Here is a 24,805-nt window from a genome sequence, read left to right on the forward strand (position 1 = left end):
GCGGCTCCGCCGTGAGATGGCGGCGGGGCGCGGGTGGACCCCGAGGGGTGAAGGAGGGGCCCGGCCGGGGATGGCCCCGGGGTCGTCACATCGCCTGTCACATCGCCTGCCACATCGCCTGCCACATCGCCTGTCACATAGGCTGTCACCCCGCCTGTCACCCCCACAGTGGGCATCGGGCGGCTCCAACGTGCGGCGCCCCGTGGGACCTCACGGGCTGTGTCAGCCTGGCGCTGTGGCATGGGGCACCGCAGGCCTCGGGAAGCAGCAAGGGGGCCCTGGGGTCGCTTGGCTGGTGCTGGGCAGACTGGGCACAGCGAGGGCCCTGTGGGGTGAAACAACCGGTCTGTGGCGGGAGAGTGCTGTGACGGGGCAGGACAGGGTGTCACAGGGCCCCACAGTGTGGGCATGCAACTGGGACCAGGACCCACCACCCAAGAAATTGCATCCATGCTTTCACTATGCAGCTCTTGTTTATGAGAGCTGAAGGACTCAGTCTCCTTTATGGGATCTGTTTTGTAGTTCTACCTCCTATGATGACAGTTCTCATAGCCCTCGTGCTTCCACTTTCCATGTGAAAGTCTTTTCCTAAATTGTTCTCTGCATGGGGACAGACTGGCAGTTCCAGGGCTTATTATATTTTTATTTGGGTTCTTCTCTGACAACATTTGGAGAGTCTCCCTTAACATGCTTCCCTGCCTCAACAGGAGATGCTAGTTATGGTTGTTTTGTGTAGTTGGCAGTAGCAAGATATGCAGGATCACAAGGAATTTTTTGCCTGTACTACCTAAGTGACATTTAGCGTACTATCTTGCCACACAGCATTAAAGAAAGGCTTCTTTTCCCCAAAAATAAAGAGGTAACGCTTAACCTGGATCCATCTGCCAAGCTCAGAAGTTGTCATTTAAATTATACATGATGCTCTAGGACGTTACAGTGCTGGGTATTGGTTGATTAACTTTTTTACAGATATAAGCAAAGCATTTCAAAATGTAATATGGATACTTCTGCATTTGAAACATAGCAAATTCGTCAAACCATTTAGAAATTCATTTTTTATGCTTATTTAAAAACAGAATTAATCATTTTCTAAAATGCAGTTTGTGACAAAACTCCCTGGTTATGTCCATCCAATAACTGGAAGCTGTTGTGACATTACTGTCAAGAGCAATTGGTTCTGGGCTAGCTGTAGAGGTGAAAGATTTTTATGCTTCTTCATGCCCTGGTCATATATACGGTCAAAATGACTCATAATGTAATTCCGTGATTTTTTTTTTTTTTGGTAGATATTTATTTACCCCTGTAAATTCAGTTGAACATTTTCAGAAGAAAATAGGATGCTGGAACTGGCCTTGCCACCCAATGTTAATTCTAGAGAATTGTTTTTCATTGCTTCTCTTAATAAAGTCTGGAGAAAAGCAGACGTTAACTAAGTGGCAGGTCCCAAACAAACAAGAGGAGGCTTTTTTTTTTTTATTCATTAGCATAAAGTATTGCCCTTTATACAGACATAGTCCCTTTGTCTGAAAGCTATTTCCTAGTTACTTTTGATTCCTCAGTTTTGGGGGCTAGGTTCTGGGCTAGAAGGAGTGATCATTGGATCTGATATGACCATTCTTATGTCATTGGGAATTAGTGTTTTTAATGCTTACGTTATTTTCACAACTTTTTATACTTATGAATAAACTTATCAAACTGGAAGTTGTGTGGCTCAGCAACTGAAACAATTGTTTGCTCATACCTAAGACTGACTCCAGTTAAGAGTTGTGTAATTTTGTGTTTTTCTGAGTTTTGGAGTTTGCACTCGAGAGGTGGAAGTTGCCCTAATTATTTGTCTTTCTTCTTACTATGATAGTTCACTTGTCTCAATCCTTTGTGCTAAGTACAGGGTGAAGTTAAAATGGTAGAGCATTAGCCTTAATGATTCATAAATCTAAATGAACAATATAGGAAGTCATGGGAGGAGCTTACAGGCTGCCAACAAATATATAACTTCAATGACTTTTCTTAAATAGAGTTGTGTCCTAAGCAGAACAACTAGTGAATTTAGTTTCTTAAGGAGCTAAGAACCATATACTCCTGCTCTTCTGCAATAACTCCACTTTTCCTCTGTCTTCATGTCTCCACTGCTACCTTCCTGATCCATAGCTATGCATACACCCAAGACTAACTGCCTTCAGCAAACAGAATACAAAATGGCTAAGTTGTTTGCCAGATAGAATGCTTGGGCTTGTAGTTCATTCAGTGGAGAAACTCGTTCATGTTCCTCTCCCATATCAACCATTACCTCTTTTGAAGTTTGTAGAAACATGTTAAAGCTTCTGCCCATGATAATTGAAATTGTCCTTAGGGTTTAAAAAGCACTATGAAAATGGATGGTAAGGCAGCTGGTAAAGTTGTAGACAAAACAATGTCATAAGTCTCTTTTTCTTAGGTAAGAAATTAAGATAGAAAATGGTGAAGTAGTTAATCTACAAGATGAAAAGCTTTGGTGTTTTTGGTTAAAGCTAGAATTTTGGATGCTGCTCTCAAAACTGAGGCAGTAGTGGTGTCTTCAGGCAATTTCAGAGCATGGTACAGCTCTCAAAGTTTCTTGAAACTTGGTGACACGATGAAAGGAAGGAACTTGATCACGTTCAGCACTGAAGGAGCGGGTAACCGAAGTCAGCTATTTTACTTGCTTCTTGTTAGCAGCAAAATGGCCATTAACCATACACATACTGTCCTCAGCCAGCAGTTACAAATTTACTAGCTGATTACCATTTACTCTAAATGTAAGCAGGGGGATCACTGGAGACATGAGTGGAAAAGTTGGGGTAGAAAATAGGTTATTCTGGTTGGACGGGTAAAAGGATTTGGGGAAATAATTCATAGGCAAACCACTGTTCTTTTCTTTTCTGTTATGAATCTTGTTATTTTTAAAATCTTGTTTCAGCCAAGGCAGTTATCGATTTTTGAATGACTAGATGAAATGTTCCTGGCTGCATTCAAACTGAAAATATAAGAATTTCTCCCTTATCCACATCACCCAGCTGGCAATGTATGGACTAAAGACAGGCCATGTATAAGGGTAGTTTCTGTGAATGAAGTGGTTCTGATTACTGCATGAGGTAAAACTCACATGAAATAGAGAAGTCTACTTTTTCAAGAATTTTTAAATGACGAAGTAGTGCTCAAGGCCCATACTCAACCTTAAAGAAACTATATTACAGATACAGTAGTATATTCTGGAAAACAAAAAAAATCTATCATACCCTAGTAATAGGCCAGCAGAGTATAGGCAGGTAAATTTTAAGACTCTAATTCAGCTATACACCAACTGAAATCTGTTACAGCGTTTAGAGGATTGAAATATAATATAATAAAAATTCTTGGAGTATTTGTCCAAGTTCAAATATCTGTAATACTGTTTTAAAATCTTTTATAATGTCCCTACTTTTGTGACCAACTATATGACTGTGGAAGGCAATTCTTTAGTTTACAGACTGCTTGATAATAGAATATTGTAAAAATATTGCTACCTTGCTACAATGAGCATCTCAAAGGACATTTGTTCTTGTAGTTAAAAGCCTGAGCGGGGGCACAGAAGGCCACCATTCATTATCCCATGTGACTCTAGGCAAGCCACTTAATCTCTCTGGGAAACATTTAACCACTGATAAGATATTTCATTTTTCTGTCTTGTCTATTGAGATTTACACACTTTGAGAACACTGTAGCTGTGTTATGGCGACATGTAGCACATAGGGTATTGAGTCTTCCAAGTGCTCTGTCTCTGAAGCAATAGTAAAGCAGATCATTCCATTGCAGAGACTCACTTGTGCTATAAAAAATTTTAGCAATAGATCTTATGTTTCAAATGATGATGATGGTGATGCTATAAATACACAGTCAGAAAAATTTGACCTGAACAAACATTACAGATCCAAACATTTGATCGATACAAGATGTTTGGGTCTCACATCTTTAGTTCTGAGCACTACCAAAGAGATTAGATCTGATTGTCTGTAGCGTAAGCATGGGTTTTGGTGACAGATGTAGATCTTAATGAGAAGTCTTCAGCTGAATGAAATCTCTAGAGAGGAGAACATGAGAAGAAGAGATGTCTCACTCTGGTATTTTCAAGTTTGTCCTGATATACCAGATGTTTGAAAAAAAATGTAGAATATATGTCTTTTCTGCTAATGAGGCACTGCATGGGTAAGACACTGGTCTTCCCTTAGTAGGCCGGAGTCAAGCAGCTGCTTTGCTAAGGAGAATAGAAAGGCTGTATTGAAGCTCTCAGTGAAAGCATTGTACTGCACCTGTTGGTGTTCATGTGCATCAGCCGGGCCCTCTACTGGCTGGAACCTCAGAGCCTCTGTAGTTAAGAGAGTAAATCATTAAGAGACATCTTAATAATTTTTTTCATAGTCCAATGAAGAAAGGAGTGAAAAAGCACTTAAGCATGGATTGTTACACTGACAGAGTAGGGCACACTAAGGTTTTTAACTTAAGAACTCTGTATTTTGGTTACCTAAGTTTGGTATATGCAGAATAAAAACTTAAACTACGCATTGGATTTACAGACAGACAAAGTGTGTATATTATTAGTCCAGTGCCCTTAATTACTAGTTGGGCCCAGCAGTGAGGTACTTCCTACTTTGTTGTGGCATTAACAATACTGTTATTACGGAACCACAGGGTTCCCTTAGCCTCCCTTTTAAATGAGTGGTTATTAGGTCCCTGCCTCAGGAAACCATCACTTGACACTGGCAAGCTATCATCTTGTCTCAACCTGGTAGTAGCCTGGGGGAGCAGTATGCTCCACAAGGAGATTGCCAACATATGGTGTATTTCTTCTGCACAATCTTGAAGTTCTGTTGAACAAACGTGCTTCCTGAGATGAAAACAAAGGCAGATAAAGGAGACTGCACATTGTTTGAGGTCCATGTATGCAGCTGAACACCCTTCTCTGTAGTTGTGTGCACAGAAACAAAATGTTTGCTCAACATACAAAGTAGTGACTCACATTAATTTTCATACTGTCTGTTCGTGTCTGATTACTAATCAATAAATACCTAATTAGTTATAAACTAAGGGATATACAGGATACACTGAAAAATGTCATCTAATTACTACTGCCAAGGAGAAATATAATCAATATACAGTGATGGTGATAACACATTAGTGAACATAATGAAATCCTGAGTTAATTCCCTTAAGGATGCTAATATTGATAGTTGCCCTTTACCTCCCTGCCCTTTACTTTCTCATACGTGATGAAGGGACAACAAATGCAGGAGGATTTTGCAGTCGTGAGTACTACTGACAGTGGGGAGAAAAGTAGCTGCTGAAGGTTCAGAACAACTACAGAAGAGAACTGTTCTCTAAAGACCCAGCTCCTTGACTGGCAGACACAAGAACTGAGGATTGATCTCAAATACTTTATGTTTCCATAATATTTCATAAAGAAAAATATCGTGATGGTGGGTTAAAGTTTCAGTGGAGTCTTTCCAGCAAAATAGACAGAAGGGTTTGGGATAGCTACATTGCAGGAAATACTTAAAACTGTTAAGGGGTGAATTTAGACCAGTTAACTTTTTGAATCTGTTTCTAGCCACTTATGCACTGTTTTTAGTTAGACAAGAAAAAAATCCGCAACAAAAGAACTGTAAAAAAGAGATTTCTTTAAGAAAGATGAAGTCTTAGCTCACTAAAGCAGTATTCTTTCTTTTTTCTTTTTTTTTAACCATACAATATTACTTTGTATCGATGTTATTCTTTGGAATGAAACTCATGACTGTGTTGAAATCTCAGGTCGTAATCTTGCTGACTGCTTTGCCTTGGCAGAATGGGTATGTGCTAGTGTGAATAGGCTTGCCCAAACAGGCTGTGAAAAACCTTCCAAATATTTTTTATTGTGTGTGCTTGAAAGACAGAATTTAGTTGTCTCCTTAGAAAGGTCACTTGTGCTTTGTAATTGAATATATTTCAAAATTATGTAACTGACTGCTGTGTTGTTGTTTGTATTGTTATATGATGGATAGATACGTGTACAAATCTAATCTGTGTCTGGAAGTTGTCTAGTGCATCTTATACAGGCCTGAAATCTTCCACACAATTCTTTGCTTATATATACACAGCAGGGTGTCCCAGTATAGTGCAAGCATTAACGCAAATTTTCCTGGACTCTTTGGGATGCTAGTCACATCCTATGCTGTCTGCAAAGTGGTCTTATTGGTCTGTCTCAGAATCTCTTTGAGCATTGGTTATTTTTCAAACAGAGAAGCAAGAAAGAAACTGTAAGGCATGGACTAGACTATGATTTCACTTCTGCTCAAATTATGTAAAAGCCAACAACCATCTCTCTTGAAAGTGCTAATATTTTTGGGTGTTCCAGAATAAGCAAGACAATAAACCAGATCCAGATTCTTCACACAGAGAAGCAGAATTTTAATGAAAATTTTAGCAAAATTTTCACTAAGAAGAGCACTGATAGTATTTGAACATCTTTCATTTAGACCTCTTCATTAAACCCAGTTTAGCATTCCCCGGCCCCGGACTATTGCCAGCCTCCATTCTGCATGGAAGCGTGAAGTACAAAATAATGAATGGTAATCAAAGTGAAATGATTGTTCATCTAGTATTTAATCTTCTGAAAAATATAAGAACATAAGAAACTGGAACTATAAGGCTACAGAGACAACTTAGTGATTACAGGATGTGCAATTAATGGAAAGTGATTTTAGTTTTTGTCTGCTTTAGGAGAATACAAGTTTGGCTTTGAACATAAGGTAAGTCACCAGCAATAGAAGGAGCAGTTTTCCTTTTCCTTCTTTTCTCCATCCTTACTCCATGAAAACTCTTGCTGACTCCATGGTGGCTCTGACATAGAAAGAGGCAAGACAAATATAATACAGAGCAAAATAATGTATTTGGAAAATACTGTAATTATACACAGTAGCTAGGTGACCTGAATCTCACTATGAAGTTTGTAGGATTGAAAGCATGAATTCCAGATACATGTAGGTGACATAAGTATCCAAAATGAAAATTCAAAAGGTGGTTGGTACATGAGAGCATAAGATAACTATGGATGGAGCTTAGGAAGATGCATTTCTGTGGACAGTTTATTGTGATGACCTGCTTTACTCTCACTTTTCTTATACTTTTCCTATCCTAACTGCTCTCAAGAAAAAGATCAGATGGATGGATCTAATCTAATGTACCAGTTACCGTGTTCTTTTATCTTTATAGTGGGCACTGGGAAAAGATTGTCTACATTAAGTACCAGGTAGATAAAAACTGTGGTACACAAAGACCGGTCTGTCCACATTCACTAGTGCTTCATTCTTTCACTTCTGCAGTTCACTTCTTTTGCATCTACTGGGAGGTCCTAGATGCTCTATCTTAACTCTTCTGTTTTTTTAACTTCTCATTCCTACTTCTTTCCTTGTGATTTCATCCCTTCCCCATCACAAACACTCTGCTTGCTACGACTTGGCTGACAGTCAATAATATTTATGGCAAGACTTGTAGGATTTTGTGATCCTGCAAGCTCTCTTATCACAAAGTAATACAAATCTGGTGTTTTCTAGAGAGCTAGATGTTTAGAGAGAAGCTTAACCTCAGGAAACTTGTGATTTAACAAAGCAATGCAGCCTTTGAACTAAAACTCTGTATGCCAACATAAAATTTTAGCTGTGTTAAAGGGTTCTGCTGAAAAAATAAAACTTCATGTAAGTCATACAAAATATGCTAAGACATTACCAGTGAAGTTTCCAGTTTTTAGAAATCCTTTGATAGTTATCACAGGTTCATCATGAAACAGAGGGACCTCAGATGCAGCAATAATGCAGAAGGTATACAATGGCTTTTGTCTACCCAAGGTCAAACAAACATTGTCAAAGCTGCAGTGAAGAGCCTACATTTCTACAGAGGTGATCAAAACCTGATGGCTTCTTTGGTACCAGAAAGATTGCTACAAATATAGTTTTACTCATTAGTCTACTTGTAACATCGATGGTAGGAAGAGCTTTGACTTTTGGATTCAACAGCATAAATGCGATGAGAAAATTGTCACTTTTTCTTAATAACTTGCTGTCCAAAAGCTGTAAAACATTATTTCTCCATGTTAAATCTAAAGCCTTCATCTATTTTTCTGCACATCTGTTATGACTGACAATCTGAAAATTTGAAGGCGTTGGCTGTCATATGGGTTTTCTGCTGGATTTAGGCATTAACTTTTCGTAAGTAAAAGGCTACTGTATTGAAATTCCAGGTAGTTCCATTAGTGAGGCACGTTGTATCTGTGGGAGGTGATGATTTATTTATGCAGACCATGCCTAGCTCTAGGGAGATTTTTTTAATCTATCCATGCCAGCAACTACTCTTTACCCATAGAAGTCAAGCCTTCTATTAAGCATCTGACATAACAATTTGGAAATATTATTTTATCAAATGAACTGCAGTTAATTGCTTCTAAATGCTTAAACTGAGTACACATAAATCATAACTGGCCTAAATGTGAAACTGGAATGTTTTCCTTCTGAGGTATATATGCTACTTCAATGTTGGTTTTGTCAATAAAATAATACTAGGCAAATACCCTTACTGTAGCTATGATGACACTGTGTTTATGAGTGGGTATTGACACATCTTTGACTTGAGTAACTGATTTTCTCTTAGACCAGTACAGAATACACAAGGTTCTTTTATGTCTCTCCTTTGCGAGGAAAATACAAGCCGCGTTGTCTCTGCAAGACAGCTGAGCATCTGCAGTGAAGGCATGGGTCTTGTGTGTTTGCCATTTCTCTTCGGAGCTGAAAGAAAGTGGTTTCACTCTGTGGCCTGGCCTGCAGTGTCCCCAGTGGCATGCCTTTCTGTGTCTGTCTTCTGCCAGACTCCTCTCCAGATATGGGTATTATCTCTTTTCACTGCCTTACCCGTCAACTGGTGTCTGCCTTCCTTCCCTGGCTAATGGCATGTGGCAGTAGTGCCCCCAGTGAGAGAGTGCTCAGTGGCACGCAGCTTTTTGTGTGCCAGGACAGGTGGTTTGGAGTGTTGTGAGCAGAACAGATCAAAAAGTTGGTCCTGAGATTACAGATCACAGACACTGAAGGTGAAGAAGGAGAGTCCCAGGTCCCCAGCATCACTGCATCTTCCACTGTTGAGTTTTCCTATGGAATAAACTGGCTTCCACCAGATAGGTTGGTTAGGAAATAGCCTTTTTTCTGTGCACACAAACTTTTGTCTCAGTGGCACAGAGACAGTCACATGCACTCGATAGGACTGGCCGAATTGAGAAACCAGAACTGGTGACCAGTGCCAGTAGGGAGTGAAGAAGCAGATCAGATAAGTTGTGTGCTGGCCAGACAGAAGAACTGAAAGCCAGGAAGGGGAAATCTGAAATAAGGAGTGGACTTGGGAGAAGAAGAGGAGAAGAAAGAAGGAAGGATTAACCACTACAGCTAAAATTTGAAATAATGAAGCTGTAATATTTGAAGACAACATTTACAATAAAGCTAAAAACTTTTGAACAAGAGTTATGAATATATTTAATTAAAAGAAAAAAACGGTGTCTTTGTAGATACTGTGAAAAGTGAAAAAGGGTCACATTAATCAAATAAATGTTATGCTGCAAAGTCCCACAGATTCAAAGTTAAGCCAAATATTTTTAATAGCTAGTATTCATATGGAATGAAATTAATTCCTGCATAGAGTATTAAACTTGTTGACTGCTCAGAATGCAGTCTGGATCGTGACGGATTTAACTGGTTAAACTTGTTCTATACAAAATGGCATTATCAACAAATTTGTTTTTCAAATGTAACTTAAAAATGTAAACTGTAAAAAAAAAGTTTCTCATTCTGGATTATCCTTTCATAAGTATAATCAGTATATACAGACTAGTATATTTTTGGCACAAATAGTAGTTTATAGAACTAAACTGGAGAAATAACATTCAAACTGAAATGTCACCTAAGGAATAGAAAAGGTTACCTGTTACAGATAAGACCACAAAGCTGCACCTATTTTACACCTTTCAGGAGTGATTTCTCTGTGCAAATAAAACCTTTAGGATTTCAAACACAGCTAAGGGAAAAGAATATTCTCACTTTCATGAGTCATTTATATTAAGGTTCTAAAAATCAGAATTAAACAGAGCAGATTAAACATCCTTATTTTACAGGGTGAAGAACTACTGAAAGTACGAGTGTCATTTGCTTCTACATCAGATATAGTGGCAGCCGTGACAGTGTTATATTCTGCAGCAGTTATATGGAGAATATTATTTCCAATGTCAGGTTGGAAGGCTTCTATTTCAGGATGTGTAGATAATGTCACCTTACTCTGAGAGGTAAGTGAAAATACAGTCCTGTTAGACAGGATCTTTTCATCAGAAACTTCTATATTAGAAAGTGAATTTGAGGATATCTGAATGCAAATATCTTCTGAAATGCAAGCATGGAGGTATTGGATGTCATTGATATTAACTCGAGGTTCACAAGTGTGCCCTGCATAACAGTGGCAGTCAAATTTTTCTATGAATGTTTGTAGATCCTGAAATGCTGGTTGCCCCTGTAAAGTGTATTTTCCATCTTTTGTCATTCGAATGACAATATTCTTGGGGTTCAAGTGAAGATAGTCACTGGAATTCCATTTTTTCCGTGCACAGGCACCAGAATCTTGGCATAATACTTGGCTACAGATTCTGGCTGCCATTGTGACATTGATGAGGTAAGGAATCAAAGTCCTCCTAAGGTAGTTGTCCAGAGTCTTACAGGTGTTCTGTAAAAAGAGCATCATATCTGAAAAGTTTAGTGCAGAAACTATTAAAATGTTATTATAGTAACAGTACTATAGTGGATATCTATAAATGTTTATACTGAGGTTTTGATAATAGTTATAACTGGTTGTTGGAAGCCCGTTTATAGGAGAAGTTTCCATACAATTCAAGGATCACAGTAAGTTTATCTCAGGTGGTTGTTGAGTATGTTACTAAAAGCACTTGCATTAGAAAGTAGATAACTTTAAGCTTTCATTTTATCTGTATGACACTTCCTGTAGTATTTTGAATCAGATGCATTTTTAAAAGTTCTTTTTATGTGTCCTGAATATTTTGAAGGGATCTTGAAGGGAAAAAAAATACACAAAACATTTCTTCAACCTGAACAAATATTTTTTCTATTAAATCACCCTGTGATACTCTTCAGTTTTCCCTGACACGAGTAGCTGGCTGCAGGAATAGGGACCTTTCACAGCATTTTTGAATGGAACGCACTTTGGGAGGATGGTCAAAAGGTATGCTAAGGGAACATCTAATTGATCATGAAACTGGCATATATTCTGTGTATGCTTGGCACAGTATAATACCTAGAGGTTTGTTGGACTCTTTGTTTCTGAATCTATTTATTTTAGGGCATTTGCCCAATACCACACATCAATACATAGAAAAATCTAGTTACTTAACACCCAAGGAGATCATCTCAATGAATCTGAGGTATATGTAATTGTTTTTCTTTTAGATATATCTAAAATCCCTGCCTAGAAAATTTTGGTTTATGCAGTTCATGCAGAAGTCAGGCTCGCGGTAATATTTCATTGCTGAGACACTACAGACTATGATACCCTTGAAAAAAAGTGCTATTAGTGCACAAATGCATAGTCTGGCTGAGTTGTAGAAAATCCTGTTTGCTCACTGAAGTTTCAAAATTTGAAAAAATACAGTTGATAGGCTTTCTCAGAAGCAGGGACATGCAAAGAATGGTCAGTGGGACACTTCTGAGAATTTGACCCTTACAGAGCTGTGGAGGTTTATTTGGCCATGTTGTCTGCGACAGGAGGTTCAGCAGTGCTGAAGATTTTTGGTTCGTTGCTCTTAAAAGGCTTCAAAAGTGTCTTCCCATACAGTAGTTCATTCTATTCAGTTTGCCTGGATATGAATGAGATAGTTCAAAAGATTTGAATGTCCTTATAACAATGTTTCTCAAAATGTGTTTTTGACCTTCCTTAGACAATCTGATTTTGTTTCCTCTTCTGATTCAGATCATTCTTACCCTGGAATTAGTCAAAGTAGTACTTATAGCACACAGAACAGGCTAGAGCTGAAATTTCACATGCTGACTCCAAGTGTTTTAAATATTATTGCCAAGTGCACCATTTTAAAAATAAAAAGTGGAAGGGTTTTTTTTAAGAATTGTTCTGTGCAAGTTCGAGTAATTTTTTCTGTACCTCACGAGTGGAATGTATGAAGATATGGGAATTCTTTCCCTAAGTTAAGTGAACAGGTGGTAACTCACTTACAGTTATCATGGTAGCTTGTCCAGTTACTCATTGCCAACAATGAAACTTCAAAAAATTGAACTCTTATTCTGCGTAGTCAACAGTAATCTTCATAATCCTGATTTTTTTGTCTTCTTTGTTTGTTTGTTTGTTTTTGTTTGTTTGTTTTTTGATTAGTGAAGACAGTAGGTCTGCTAACAATATGGACTCATTTTTAAAGTGGAAGATGATGTAAATAATTATAATGTTTTATATCCTTTTCATTTTATTGTTCTTTAAAAATGTCATATTAATCATTAATCTGGCATACCTTACTTTGTGTTAAATTCATATCGCCCCAGATCACAATTCCAGAAGCACCCAGTGCAGCAGATTCTCCAATGGTATTTACCAGGTCATCCTGAGAGTGAATGTGGAAAGAATCCTACTGATGTAAGTAAGCTATAACATATGGGCAAAAGGTATAATACGTATAGTAAATTACATAGCCAAAATAACCACTCTGAAAACAGCACGCAATTATGCACAATGCAAACATCCTGCTCACAATTACACTATGTTATTCTGGGATGGAGTTGAGCAGGTGATACTAGAAAATACTGCCTACTATCTCCCGAATATATATGTCATCTGGTTAGAAAAACATGGCTGTAAAACTGAGCTAGTGGTTTGGCCCATGCACTCCACCAACCATTTTAAGATTTATTTTGCTGCATTGCCTCCTGACTGCTCAGCTGGTAGTAACCAATTTCACTAATGCTGCCTGAAGCAGCGGCTGGAAAGCACAGGTGGGTGGGTGGGGGAAGAGGGGTGTCTGTTTTTTTATTATTATTATTTTTGGTTGGTTGGTTTGGTTTGTACTTAATTTCAGTTACCAGAAAGTGCTGAAGCTTAAAAGTAGCAAGAGAATAGCGTTCACCAACAGGAATCTCTTTTCTCAGGAGAATGCCTCTGGCCTTTTACAGAGATTGATCTGGGAAATTTGTTTCTGTTCAGCTCTCTTTCTAGAGTCAGCTATTAGCCCAGCACTAACAAAACATGAAAACCCATGTGGGAAGGGAGAGGACTATGGATAGAAAAAGAACAAGGAAAAAACCTTCTGTGAAGAACAATACAAAAAGGAAGGATGTAAGGGTTTCAGTGAGTAACAAGAAACCCAGCAGTGACCCTAACAGCACACCCTGTTCCTCAAAGATATGCACAGAGCTGTGGACAATGCTCGGTGATGCTCTAACTAGGATATTGGAGGACACAAGGCAGTCACCGGGACCACAACCTCTGACTTCCCCTTCCTTTTGGCCTGGATGACCAGGAGGAGGTTTTCCAAAGTGGTGGTATCTATGATAGCATAGATATATAAAAATGTTAAGGAAAAGCTGTAGCGAGGAATGGTTAGACCTTAAACAGAGGCTAACCTTGACAAACCCGTGAGATGCTGATATGCCATTTAGGAGGCTACTCCAGTACACCTAAGGACAGAATTTCCTCACCAGCTTTAAAACACATTTATCCAAGAATTAGCAAACTTAATGTCCTTGCTTTGATTTTTAAAAATTGAATTTTGTATCAGTACTTCAAGTCCTAGACAGGCAAGGAAGTTCTTTGACTTCGCAGAACTAATTACATTATCATCACAAAAATCAGACGAACTGGGGTGGAAGAAGGGTAATTTACCGTTTAAGAACTCCTGCAACAGAACTTGTCTTAATATGCACCTCATAATTTCAAAATAAGAAAAAGGTTAACATTCTGGACACGAAAGTGATTGCTGAGTGACCTCTCACTCTCCAAATGTAGGCTGAGGAGTGGGAGAGGTAGGAAAGTATGAGAAGATCTTACACTAATCATATTTAATGTCCTTCTACAGTCCTCTTACACAAGCAGGAGAGATATATCTCCTACTTATCAAAGCGAAAAGCAAGGAGAAAGAAGCACTTCTATAACAAAAAAAAATAAAATAAAAATAAATTTTAAAAAATCATTTTTATTGTTATTCCTTATAACTTTTAAAAGCAGATATTAGGCCAGCCCAGTTTTACTAATTCTCTTGGAAAGGTTATTCTTTCCTCTGAGTTAACATACTAAATTACGTTTTTTAGCTTTCTGACATTTTGCTACATGTGAGGACTGTTCAGAGTGCAAATTATTATTTAGTAAATATCTAGTAATTTCATTAGGAAGGCTTGAAAACAAACCTCTTACTGTTCAGTTTGCACATATCTAGTTGATAGATTAATTTATTTTTACACAAAATCTACATACTTTTTTTTCTGAAACAAATTAGTATCTTTGCTAAATAAGTGTCACCTAGTAATTTCTTTCCACTTCAGTTTGAAATATTTAAAGTGTAGCTCCACTCACCTGAGAGAGATATTCCTCATAGACATCTGTGAACACTGGTCGTGTATATACAAAAACTGGAAGGGGGTAAGTAGAATTGGAGACATATGAAACTCTAATGGCTTCTCGAACTCTATTGCGAACAAAGAGTTGGGCATTTCTGGAAGATCTTAAGGCTGTCTCTAGATAGACAGATGGATAAAGTGCTGTGCTTTTCTCCCACAACCAATTAAGCTCATTATTTCTTGCTATTTCAATATCCAAACAGGTTCCCGTATAATTATGTGGGTTTTGTTTGTAATCATAGTTATAACAGTCTGGGTAAAGGTAGTATCCCCATAGACGTTTTGGTTTCATTGCTATGCCCAGTTTCAGAGACTCCAACATAATAGATTTTGCTGCAGCTTCAAATTCCATTTTAGCTATAGTCCTGGCTTCAGCTTCTGATAGACTTACATCTCTCTGCTGAACGAGTTCAATGGATTCCTGTCTATAAATGTCTTTTGATCCCCAATTCCTTATCCACACAGGTCTCCAGTTTTCCCAGTCAATAACAGCCAATCCAAACTGTTCATCTGAAGGAATATAGAACTGAATGTCCTCTTTGGCTTTTTTTAAATGATTCTCCAGCTGCAAGAGTTGGGGGAGTCCTCCATTGAATGCCTCTCCTGTGATTTCATTTTTGTAAGGATAATAACCAAGCCTGTCTGGGTAGAATAGAGTAATGTTTTGCCCGATGGATGTCTTCAATGTGCTTCCAATGAGAGAAAAAAACGTCATATCCAGATGCACTCCAGTCCTTTCAGTACAAAGTTCTGTAGGAGCATTCCAGATAGAAAGGAATGGTGAATTAGAAATAAGTGGACGAGCTCTTATGTTCAGAGATGAGCAGCAAGAAACTAGAACAGTGGCGAACACCATACCGGATGCTATGGGATACATACAAGTAACACGGATTCCAAAACTTTGTATTTGTCTTAGAGTTTCCATTGTAACAATTGCAGTGGTATTAAGTGCTTCTGATCCAAAAAAAATTAAATGCTCTCTGGGTGTTGACAAGTTTGGTAGTCTGTCAGAAGCTTTAGCATATAATATATTTCTTCAGATTAAAGCTATTAAGCAATGTTCTTGAGGTGTAAAATCAGCATGTCCTTTATGCAAGGTTCTCTACCATTTCAGACTGGAGGAAAAATCTGAACAATTTTTAAGACCTAATGCAGAAAGAAAAAAAAAAAAAAGCAGATAAAGTAAGAGGGGATAAAACCTTCTTTTCTAACTGTGAAACAAATACCATTTATGGTTTTGAATATATTGTCATCTTTGAGTAAAATTCCCTCTTGAAGGAAAAGCACAATGTACAATCTTAGAGGACATAAAGTATGTAAGAACAGTGAAAATTGTCAGTGAAATAGTATCCAGTGAGTTGTGAATCAGAATGAGTATGCTTGGTAGTCTTGATTGTGGCTGTGAATTATGTCTGTAAACATGAGCAATCTCACAATGTCCTCTCTTAGTCAACAGTAATCTATCAGTAATAATTCTCACCTATCTTAAAATATTAAAGTTCGAGGTCTTAATTGATTAATTGTACAGAGCACTTAAGGGAAGATCCAAGATAACACAAAATTGGAAACCAAACTGTGTCTTACATCCAATAAAACAATCTATATAAACTCATTTAACTCAGTGAGGTATCCATGATATGATAGACACTTTGTCTTCTGTCCAGAAGTTTTTAAACAGGTTCAAAAACTGCATATAATCTTGGCATATGGCCATCTATCTGTTGCTTGAGATCATTTGAGATTTACAGATTAAGTGACGCGAAGGCCAAGTCTACCCAGGAATGTAATTCCTGGAAAAGCTGAGGTCGTCCATACATACACAATGAGCAGTCACTTTTATTCAAGAACATAATGGTAGTGGTGGTAGTCATGGTGTGGTCATCAACTTTTACATAGCAGACCGACAGCTAAAGCATTCCTCTGTGCAGGAGCTTATCCGAATCCACTTCCCTCCTGATTTGGAGACAGTTCAAATCTGGATCTGTCACTTCCCCTGGCAGCCTCATGGTTAGGTCACAGAGTATCCAAGGCAGATGAGAGCATGGAGGAAAATATGGGAGGCACCATGAAATGGGCCATAGTGTGTCTGGGAATACCCATCACCCAGATAATGAAGATGTTAAAGAGTGTTGGGTCCTGAGTGAACCCTTAGTGTATATTACCAGAAACAGGCCTCCGGATGGACTTCCTGGCACCGATCACAGCCCTTAAAGCCTGGCAGTTCAGGCTGTTTTCAGGTTCACTGTCCATATACCTAGCCTGTACTTCATCAGTGAGAATGCTATGGGAGAGAGTGTTGAAAGTCTCACTATAATCAAGATCAACAATATCCACTGCTCTCCCATTGTCCACTAAGACAGTCATCTCATTATGAAAGGTGATCAGGTTGATGAGGAATGATTTCCTCTTTGTAAATCCATGGTGACTACTACCAATCACCTTCTTGTCCTTAGTGTTTGGAAGCATTTTCCAGGATTATTTGCTCCATCAGCTTCCCAGAGATCAAGGTGAGGTTGGGTTAACCAGCTTGTAATTCCCCGGATCTTCGTTTTTTCCCTTCTTGAAGATAGGGGTGACATTTTCTTTCTTTCAGGTCTCAGAACCCTCCCCCAGTCACCTAGACCTTTTAAAGATTATTAAGAGTGGCCTTGCAATGACATCAGCCACCTCCTTCAGCACTCATGGGCACGTACCATTACATCCCATAGGCTTGCATATGGCCAGTTTGTTTAAATGTTCCCTAACCTGATTTTTCTCCACTGAGGGTGAATCTTCCTTGCTCCAGTCATTGCTATGGGTCTAAGGAGCCTGGGATCACAGAAGGCCAGTCTTTCCAGTAAGGACTGAGGTAAAGAAGGCACTGAGTATCTTGGCCTTTTCCATGTCCTTTACTACCAGATCTCCTGCCTCATTCAGCTGCGGACCCACATTTTTCCTTGTCTTTCTTCAGCTGCTGATAGACCTGTAGAAGCTCTTCATGTTGCCCTTCACATCTCTTGCCAGATTCAACTCCACGTGGGCTTCACCTTTCTTAACACAATCCTTACACACTCAGACAGTATCCCTGCTCCCTTCTCAAAGTGTGCTTCGTTTTTAGGTTTGAGCTTTGTCAAAGCTCATTGTTAATTCATGCAGGCCTCCTCTTAGATAGCTCTCCTGCATGAGGAGAGACCATTCTTGAGCCTGGAGAAGGTGATTCTTGAAGATTAAACAACTGTCCTGGACCCCTCTTCTCTCCAGGGCTGTCTCAGAGGATGTTTCCAAGCCAATCTCTGAGAAGGCCTAAGTCTGGTCTCCTGAAATCAGTGTTTGTGGTCTTGCCTTGTTTTGCCTTTTTCCTACTTTTCAGGATCCTAAACTCTACCATCTCATAGTCACTGCAGCCAAGACTGACCCTAACCTTCACCTTCCGTGTTTGTAACTCTGAGGTCCAACAGAGTGTCACTCCTTGCTGGATCCTACATTAACCATGACATGATACAGACAGACTTCCAGGACAAAATAAAAACATTCCATAGAGAAATTCTGGACAAAAATATTTTCCACTTATGCAAATACAACATAATAAAATTAAACCAAATTATCACACATAAAGAGCTGATATACACTGGCATTTGCCAAGATAGTGATCCTTTATGTAATAGCTTTTGTCGTATTGAAGTGAGATCACTTCAAAAAAGGACTTGTAGTAGTTCAGCTCTTATTGTGCCTCTGGCTCTGGCTATGAATGATTTCTTGCCTCCACTGAGGTCAGAAAACTACAGGACACATATTTTTCTTTGTTCCTATAAGCTTTTTCATAAGTGGATTTCATTAACAGGACATTGATAAAGAGATAAAGAGGAAAGCATTGCTTTGAATACTGTACTTACTGATTTAGCTAGAACTCAGTTATTTATTATCAGCTAATCTTGCAAAGTTTAGTTTAACGTTGTTGGGAAATAGTTCTCCAAATCTTGCTGTAATGTACTCTGCTGGGTATAAGCTAATAGATTACTTTATGTGATAGCTTCCACTTAAAAGGATTGCCTTTAGCCCAACCTAACGATGACAGCTCTAATAAATGCTACTCTTTTCAGTCTCCTTGAATGCCAGTCTAAGCAAGCTGAGTAATAAAGCTGCTCTTGTCTTTGTCAAAAAGTCAATACCTTTACAATATATTAACACTAATTGCTCTGGGGCTATCTAACTAGAAGTACATACTGATGGATCTAAATGCCCTTCGTCTAGAGAAACAGCTACTGCTTTAGATTTCCCTGAATATGGCATTTGTAAAGGCTTTCTATTAGAAGAAATCACAGGATTTTTCTTGGTTTAATTACGTTATCATTTTTCACAGCATAAACTGGACTGCAGAAACACACATGATTGAAAATACAAGTGTGCTCCCATATTTTGGAAGCTACAGTCATAGAACTGGGCCATATTATGTGACCCTGAAAACAAATGACCCACTTGGCCAAAAAAAGTTAGAAAATAAAATGGAGAGGAGTACACTTGAGCTTCACACAAATATTATGCACCAAAACCTGATTATATGTCCTATCAAAAATTATTGGATGTGCTCTTTCACTTATATTTCTGATGTGTTAGAAGAATTTAGATTTTTTTTTTTATGAAAATTAAACGTGAGAATCCAAGTTTAGCCTTGAAATAAATAGACATAACTTAGTCAATTCAAGTGTATTTAAACTTGGAACCTGAAGCTGAATCCAAAGTTTGTTTTTTAAACCAAAGGTACCATCAATACCAATACAGTTCATAGACTCATGGTTCCCTGAAAGAGGATCAAAGCAGTTCACACTGTTAGCAGTTCACACTGTCAATATCTGTATTTTTAAGGGATCAGTAGAAAAAACTGTGTGAAACCACCAGTGCTGCTGGAACTGCAACCTAGAGATGATTTAAACCCTTGTGCTCCTTTTAGAGGTGAATATCCTGGGCATGAGGCTGTTTGTTCGTTACAAGCAGGTATCAGAGTCATATACAGAGCCATAGAAGGAATGGAAGAATAATCCTGCAACTGCATTGCACTCCCCACTTGGGTCATTTGGGAATTTCTAAAATAGAAGGCAATGATATTCGATTAACACAAACACACCCAGACATTGTGAGAATAACATTAACGCTTGTGAGGGGTAAGGAGCTCCTTGGGAAGAAGGTACAACTCTCTAAGCATGAACCATATGTGCTGCACAGCTGATGGCAAATTCAACCTGATCAAACATTAAGCATGAAGGATGGCCTTCACATAGTAGGATTTAACCTCATTGTTAGAAATGGACTGAGATGTGAAGTCAGAATTTGGTAAGCATTTATTTTGACAGGCTTCTAAAACTCCACCTCACTTCAATATAATCTTCTCACTTGAATTACTACAACTGTCTGTGGGGCCACACGATGAGTTGCTCAAGTTAAAAACACCTCAGCCAAAAGGGAAGAGAGGAAGGGTTTTTTTCTCACTAACTACACGAACCAGCAAAACTGGCTAGTTTAGCCAGCACAGACAATTTAAGAACTGCTTGTCAAACTACACCCCAGTGCTGTAGCTGTCCTTATCATCAATGACTGCCAAAACAGCTCTTTCATGATTGCTTACTCCCATTCTTGAGTTCTGGTTTTGAGTACAAGGCAATGGTTGTGTGAGGACTTGAAGCCTGAGAAAATCTCCAAACAAATTTCTGTGCTGGCATTCCCAGCTTGAGAGGATTTTAAATTGCCCGTGGAAGAAATCAAAATATGTCGATGTAAAGGTCAGTAGATGAGCATCCAGGTTGTAAATAGCCTTCCTATAAAAATGTATATATGAAAGATTTCGTCAAACTACTGTTTGATTATTTACATGCATTTTTGCTATATGTTTTTGTTAATATTTCCAATTATTTTTCTATACTCCATTTCTCATTTTTTTCTCTTGCAAGTTCTAATTCTGAATTCTGTAAAGTTCTGTAATATCCTAGCAGCCTGTTTATTGATGTTCTAATTTGTTTTTATTTTTTTTTTTTTTTTTTGTGAGTTAGCCAAATAAACTGTCTGAACACATTTCCAATAGTATTTGGAAAATTTCTGTTGTTGTATTGTGTATAATTAGGCTTGGTAGAACTCAATTTCTGTAATGACAGTTTCCATTGCAGAGGAATCAAGGACAAGATAAGAGTCCATTATTTGTCACTTGGTGCAGAACTCCATAGCAGGCTTTGAAATTATTAAAAATATGAACTACTAGTCAATGTCATGTGAAAAATATATATCTACCATTAATATCAATTAGTAAACAGCTAATTAAAGCACACTTCATGTTGGGGGTAGATTTGAATCACATTTCCGTACTACATTACTACTACCCTAACATAGAATATTGGGCAAATCACAGCCCCATTTTTAAAGGCAACCAGTGTTTTCCTTTGGTCTGTTTTTAGTTAAATATTCTTCACTGTATCACACCAAACCCTATTGAATAATTCTAATTAGAAGCCTTCAGAAAAAAACTCAACACCTGCTTTCTGTTTTAGCCCATGCTTTCAACCTGTTTTTCCCTCTAACTGCCTGACAAGGTTGTAGGTGTAATTTTCATCAATTCCCCTATCCCATGGGGACACAACTCAGTAAATTAAATAATCTTTGAATAGTTTCATCAAAATAACACTTTGTAATTCCATTCCTAAAATGCCCAATGTCTTTTACTTTGCTGCCAGACCTTGTGTTCCGGTATCATTTAAAACTCTTTGGACAGCAGTTTTTGCAAGAGAGCTGTAGTGCAGATGGCCACGCACTTGGAGCTGCAGAACAAAAACAGGCTTCCTAGGCAGTTTACTAGATCTTGCAAGTGAGCTCTTCCAAACAAGACACTGTTACGCCTACAGGTGTGTGGATGGTCTCAAGGGGAGCCAATAACCTGGGGGATTACAATACTCCATTAAGAAACATGTATGTTCATCACCTCTCATAGGAGCGTTATTCTGAAAACCAGACAGCTGAACTGAACAGATAAACACATGATATTCTTTCCTTGTAAGCCTTCCATGCAGCACAGAAATATAACTACAGCACATTTTTGGTCAAAGAAGATGGCATTTCACATCTGTGTTAAGAATATTTCCCCCCCAGCAAATCATGATCTTGTTGTAGTAATTAATATGAAAAAATGATCTACAGTGTACAAAAGTAGCTGTGTCTTTGAAAGAGGTGAGACTGTTGTAGACATCTCTGGAAGAGACAGAATAGACCTTTGTTTAATCCTCTTTAAGTAATGCAGTTTTATAATTACCATAGCAGACAATTCAGAATGTGAAACAGTTTCAGTCACAAAATTATGCCCTTTTTTCTGAAAAAAAAAAAAAATGTGCTTTATAACTAGAACAAGAGGAGGGAGAGGTAAGGGAGGTCCTCAAATCAGAATTAGCCTTTGAAAAAATACGTATTATTAACCTCAGTACCAGTTTATATATTAACATCTGCCTTCACAGTGGGAGATTTCAGGTTCTCTTGTGTTATACCTGAATGCTCCCTCTTAAAAAAAACTTCCTCCCCTGGGACTGTAATTCATTCTATATTCCTTTCTCCCATATGATTGTACATAAATAAATATAATCAGAGGAAAATATGAAACCACATTAAAAAATGAACCTTCCCAAAGAATAATTTCTCTTTCCTACTGTTTCCTACTGCATCCCCGTTCACCCTCTGTTTCTTCACAATCTCCCTAGTCTTTTGTTATTTTGATAAACCTCCTAATACCAAGGAGCCAGTGTAATTGCCACCCATCCCTGGAGATAAGTGAGAGAGATGGGTAAGCAGATGTCAAAGTCTCAAAACAAAGGTGAGTACAAAGCTATGCAGAACACTGGTGATTTATAAAGGAGACATTAGCATTATCGAGCACTGTTTGGGGAAATGGTTATGCAAAGAATTAACAGTTTCAGATGAAAAGAAAAAGGAGCTCAGTTGGACCTGCCTGAGCAAGCACATTAGCATAACCCTTAGAGAAAGCCTAAAGAAAAGGATTTACAGTAAGGGAGCTGGAAAGCAGAAGCTTGCAGCTCTCAGGAAGTAACAATTTCTGTTTCTTTGGATCTGCCACTGCTACAAAGGCAATAGCTTGTATGGTTCTTAGTGCCAAACAACGAGGATACCTGACCTCATCATCAGTTTTTCTTCTAACTGAAATAACCTGCAAACTCCAACAAATCCTGGCTAAACAGCAAGGCCAAGAGGCATAATGAACTCTACTGTTTTTAAGGATAAAAGGCCTAATGTCTTGAATTTGGACCACTCGCCAGGAGCTGTGACCTGGACAGCGCATGCCATTCAGGCTTTGCTCTCTCTCTCAACCTGGAGATGTCACCCACCTCCACACCTTCTCTGAGGTTTCTCCTCTCCAGTGGCTTCAGCAGAAACCCACACCAACCTGTACCTGGGCAGGATCTGCCCAGCATTTGCTCTATTGTTTACAAGCAACTCTGACTCAAACCTGTTCCCTTTGATATTTTGTGGATTGCCTCGCCCATTTGTGGCTTTGTATAAAAAATAACTATTACCTGCAACATATCATTTACCTGAGTTGAAATGTTGAAAACATTAAGGTCTCATCCTTTTTCACCCCGACTACAAACATTCACTAGGGACAAATAGGTTCTTACTCAGCTTCCCCAAAAGTAAGTTTATTCCAATAGACTCCTAAAGAAACAAAATCCTGTGGTAGTGTACTCCTGCCTGTAGATGAAACTGATTCCTGTCAAACCTAAAAAGTTTAAAAAGTGTCATTTCGACTAAGCTGGTTTTAGCTATTTTGTTGATATGTACACACAGATTTTACTCAATAGCTATGTCAGCTGCATATTTACTGCTTATAAGTAATCTTTTGTGTGTGTAATAGTTCAATGAATCACTTGGAATGAAAAAAAAAATATTAAAACTTGCTGAGAGAAAAATAGCTGATAGTATCACACTCGGCAGAAGTTCAATACGTGATTCATCAAGGGGGTTAGGTTGTTACATGTCATGGTTCCTGACAATCCTTCTGAAAAGTCCTACTGAGATTTACCTTCACTTTAAATGTCAAAATAGTAAAAATTCAAGCAACATAAAAATAAAAAGTAAATACTCACCTACATGATACCACAGGTCAGGACTTGCTGGAATGAATGAACGGGTGAGTGGACAATATAATTAGCCTTGTCTGGAAAGGCAGGGCTCTGGCCCAGCCAATTGGGATTTGTCATTTAGTGAAAACCTTAGCATAATTATAGGGAAGTTGATTAAGGGTGTCTCCTGTCATAGCTGATTGCAGTGAGCACTGTGACAAAACATTACCTGTCGAAGACCTTACAACTAGTTTTATAGTATACCTCACAAATGCCAAAAGTTTTAAAAGAGGGTGCTTTTTTGTGTGTTTTGTTTTGTTTTGTTTTTGTCTAAAGAAAGAAATACCTTACATTTCAACTTACTTTTGTTTTTTGATGCACCAGTGTTTTGACCAATGGAGGCAAAAGTTTTTCCGTGGTTTTGCTATGCAGAAATGGGGCGGGGGGGGGGGGGGGAAGACTGCCTTCCATGGTGCCCAAGCATAGGTACCAATAGGAAATGCATGCATGCTGTGTGGCAAACAAGGTAGCAGGGAAAATTATCCACTGGGGAGCAGATCCTGAGGTTGCTAAGGATGGGGATCACTGAACTGAGCACCGCAGTGCCCTCTGATTGCTCTCACGGAGATCCAGCATCCCTAGTGGACGCTGATGTAGGGCATGTTACCATCCACGTAAAGGTGATGGAACAACTTTCCTCTGTCATCAAACTCCTCGTTCTAATCACACTCACACAGCCCTGTGGGATGAGGGCTTCCCACAACGATGGGATGGCAGGAGGTGCCATGGGTTATAACTGTTTTCAGCTGTAGGCCTTCCATTTTGCTTGTAATAAGGCAGCTTAGAACCTGATCCATTTCTCCCTCAGCAGCTTTGGAGCTCATCAACTTTGGAGTTGATGTCGGTCTCAAGTCTTTTGTCTCACTGTGGAAAAAAATTTGTCATTTCAAATGTTACATGTAGTGTTTTCTTTGTATTTTTTGTTTTGTATTTTTACTGTTTTCAGTACTGCATGACATATCCTTCATAAATGTATATAATGGATCCAAT

The 24,805-nt window shown here is 38.5% G+C and overlaps 2 protein-coding genes across 6 annotated transcripts in view; one reads left to right on the forward strand and one right to left on the reverse strand.

Annotated features, from left to right (window-relative positions):
• The window catches only part of POT1 (protection of telomeres 1), a 629,477-nt gene that overhangs the window by 476,593 nt on the left and 128,079 nt on the right, over positions 1-24,805 (forward strand). The window lies entirely within an intron of this gene.
• Positions 8,667-24,164, reverse strand: LOC310888661 (hyaluronidase PH-20-like). 5 transcript variants are annotated; one of them, XM_083815590.1, is made up of 4 exons: positions 23,780-24,161; positions 14,629-15,818; positions 12,583-12,691; positions 8,667-9,404 (listed from the first exon to the last, which is right to left on the reverse strand). In XM_083815590.1, the coding sequence occupies exons 2-4, from the start codon at positions 15,595-15,597 to the stop codon at positions 9,082-9,084; spliced, it is 1,401 nt and encodes a 466-aa protein (XP_083671716.1). In that variant the 5' UTR covers positions 15,598-15,818; positions 23,780-24,161; the 3' UTR covers positions 8,667-9,081. The 5 variants fall into 5 exon arrangements, with proteins under 5 accessions (XP_083671716.1, XP_083671717.1, XP_083671713.1 ...); XM_083815591.1 differs by having other exon boundaries at positions 12,583-12,667; positions 23,780-24,149; XM_083815587.1 differs by having other exon boundaries at positions 9,262-10,773; positions 12,578-12,691; positions 23,780-24,164.

The sequence above is a fragment of the Anser anser genome (assembly GCF_964211835.1).
Source record: "Anser anser genome assembly, chromosome: 1".
Lineage (NCBI taxonomy): Eukaryota > Metazoa > Chordata > Aves > Anseriformes > Anatidae > Anser > Anser anser.

Bases quoted from the DNA above. Each gene is read 5' to 3' on its own strand.
- LOC310888661 (XM_083815587.1), bottom strand. From the start codon at position 15,597: ATGGAAACTCTAAGACAAATACAAAGTTTTGGAATCCGTGTTACTTGT. The intron at 12,692-14,628 runs GTGAGTGGAGCT...TTACATCAGTAG, and splicing joins ATGAGGAATATCTCTCTCAG to GATTCTTTCCACATTCACTC. The intron at 10,774-12,577 runs GTATGCCAGATT...CTCTTTTTACAG, and splicing joins TGAATTTAACACAAAGTAAG to AACACCTGTAAGACTCTGGA.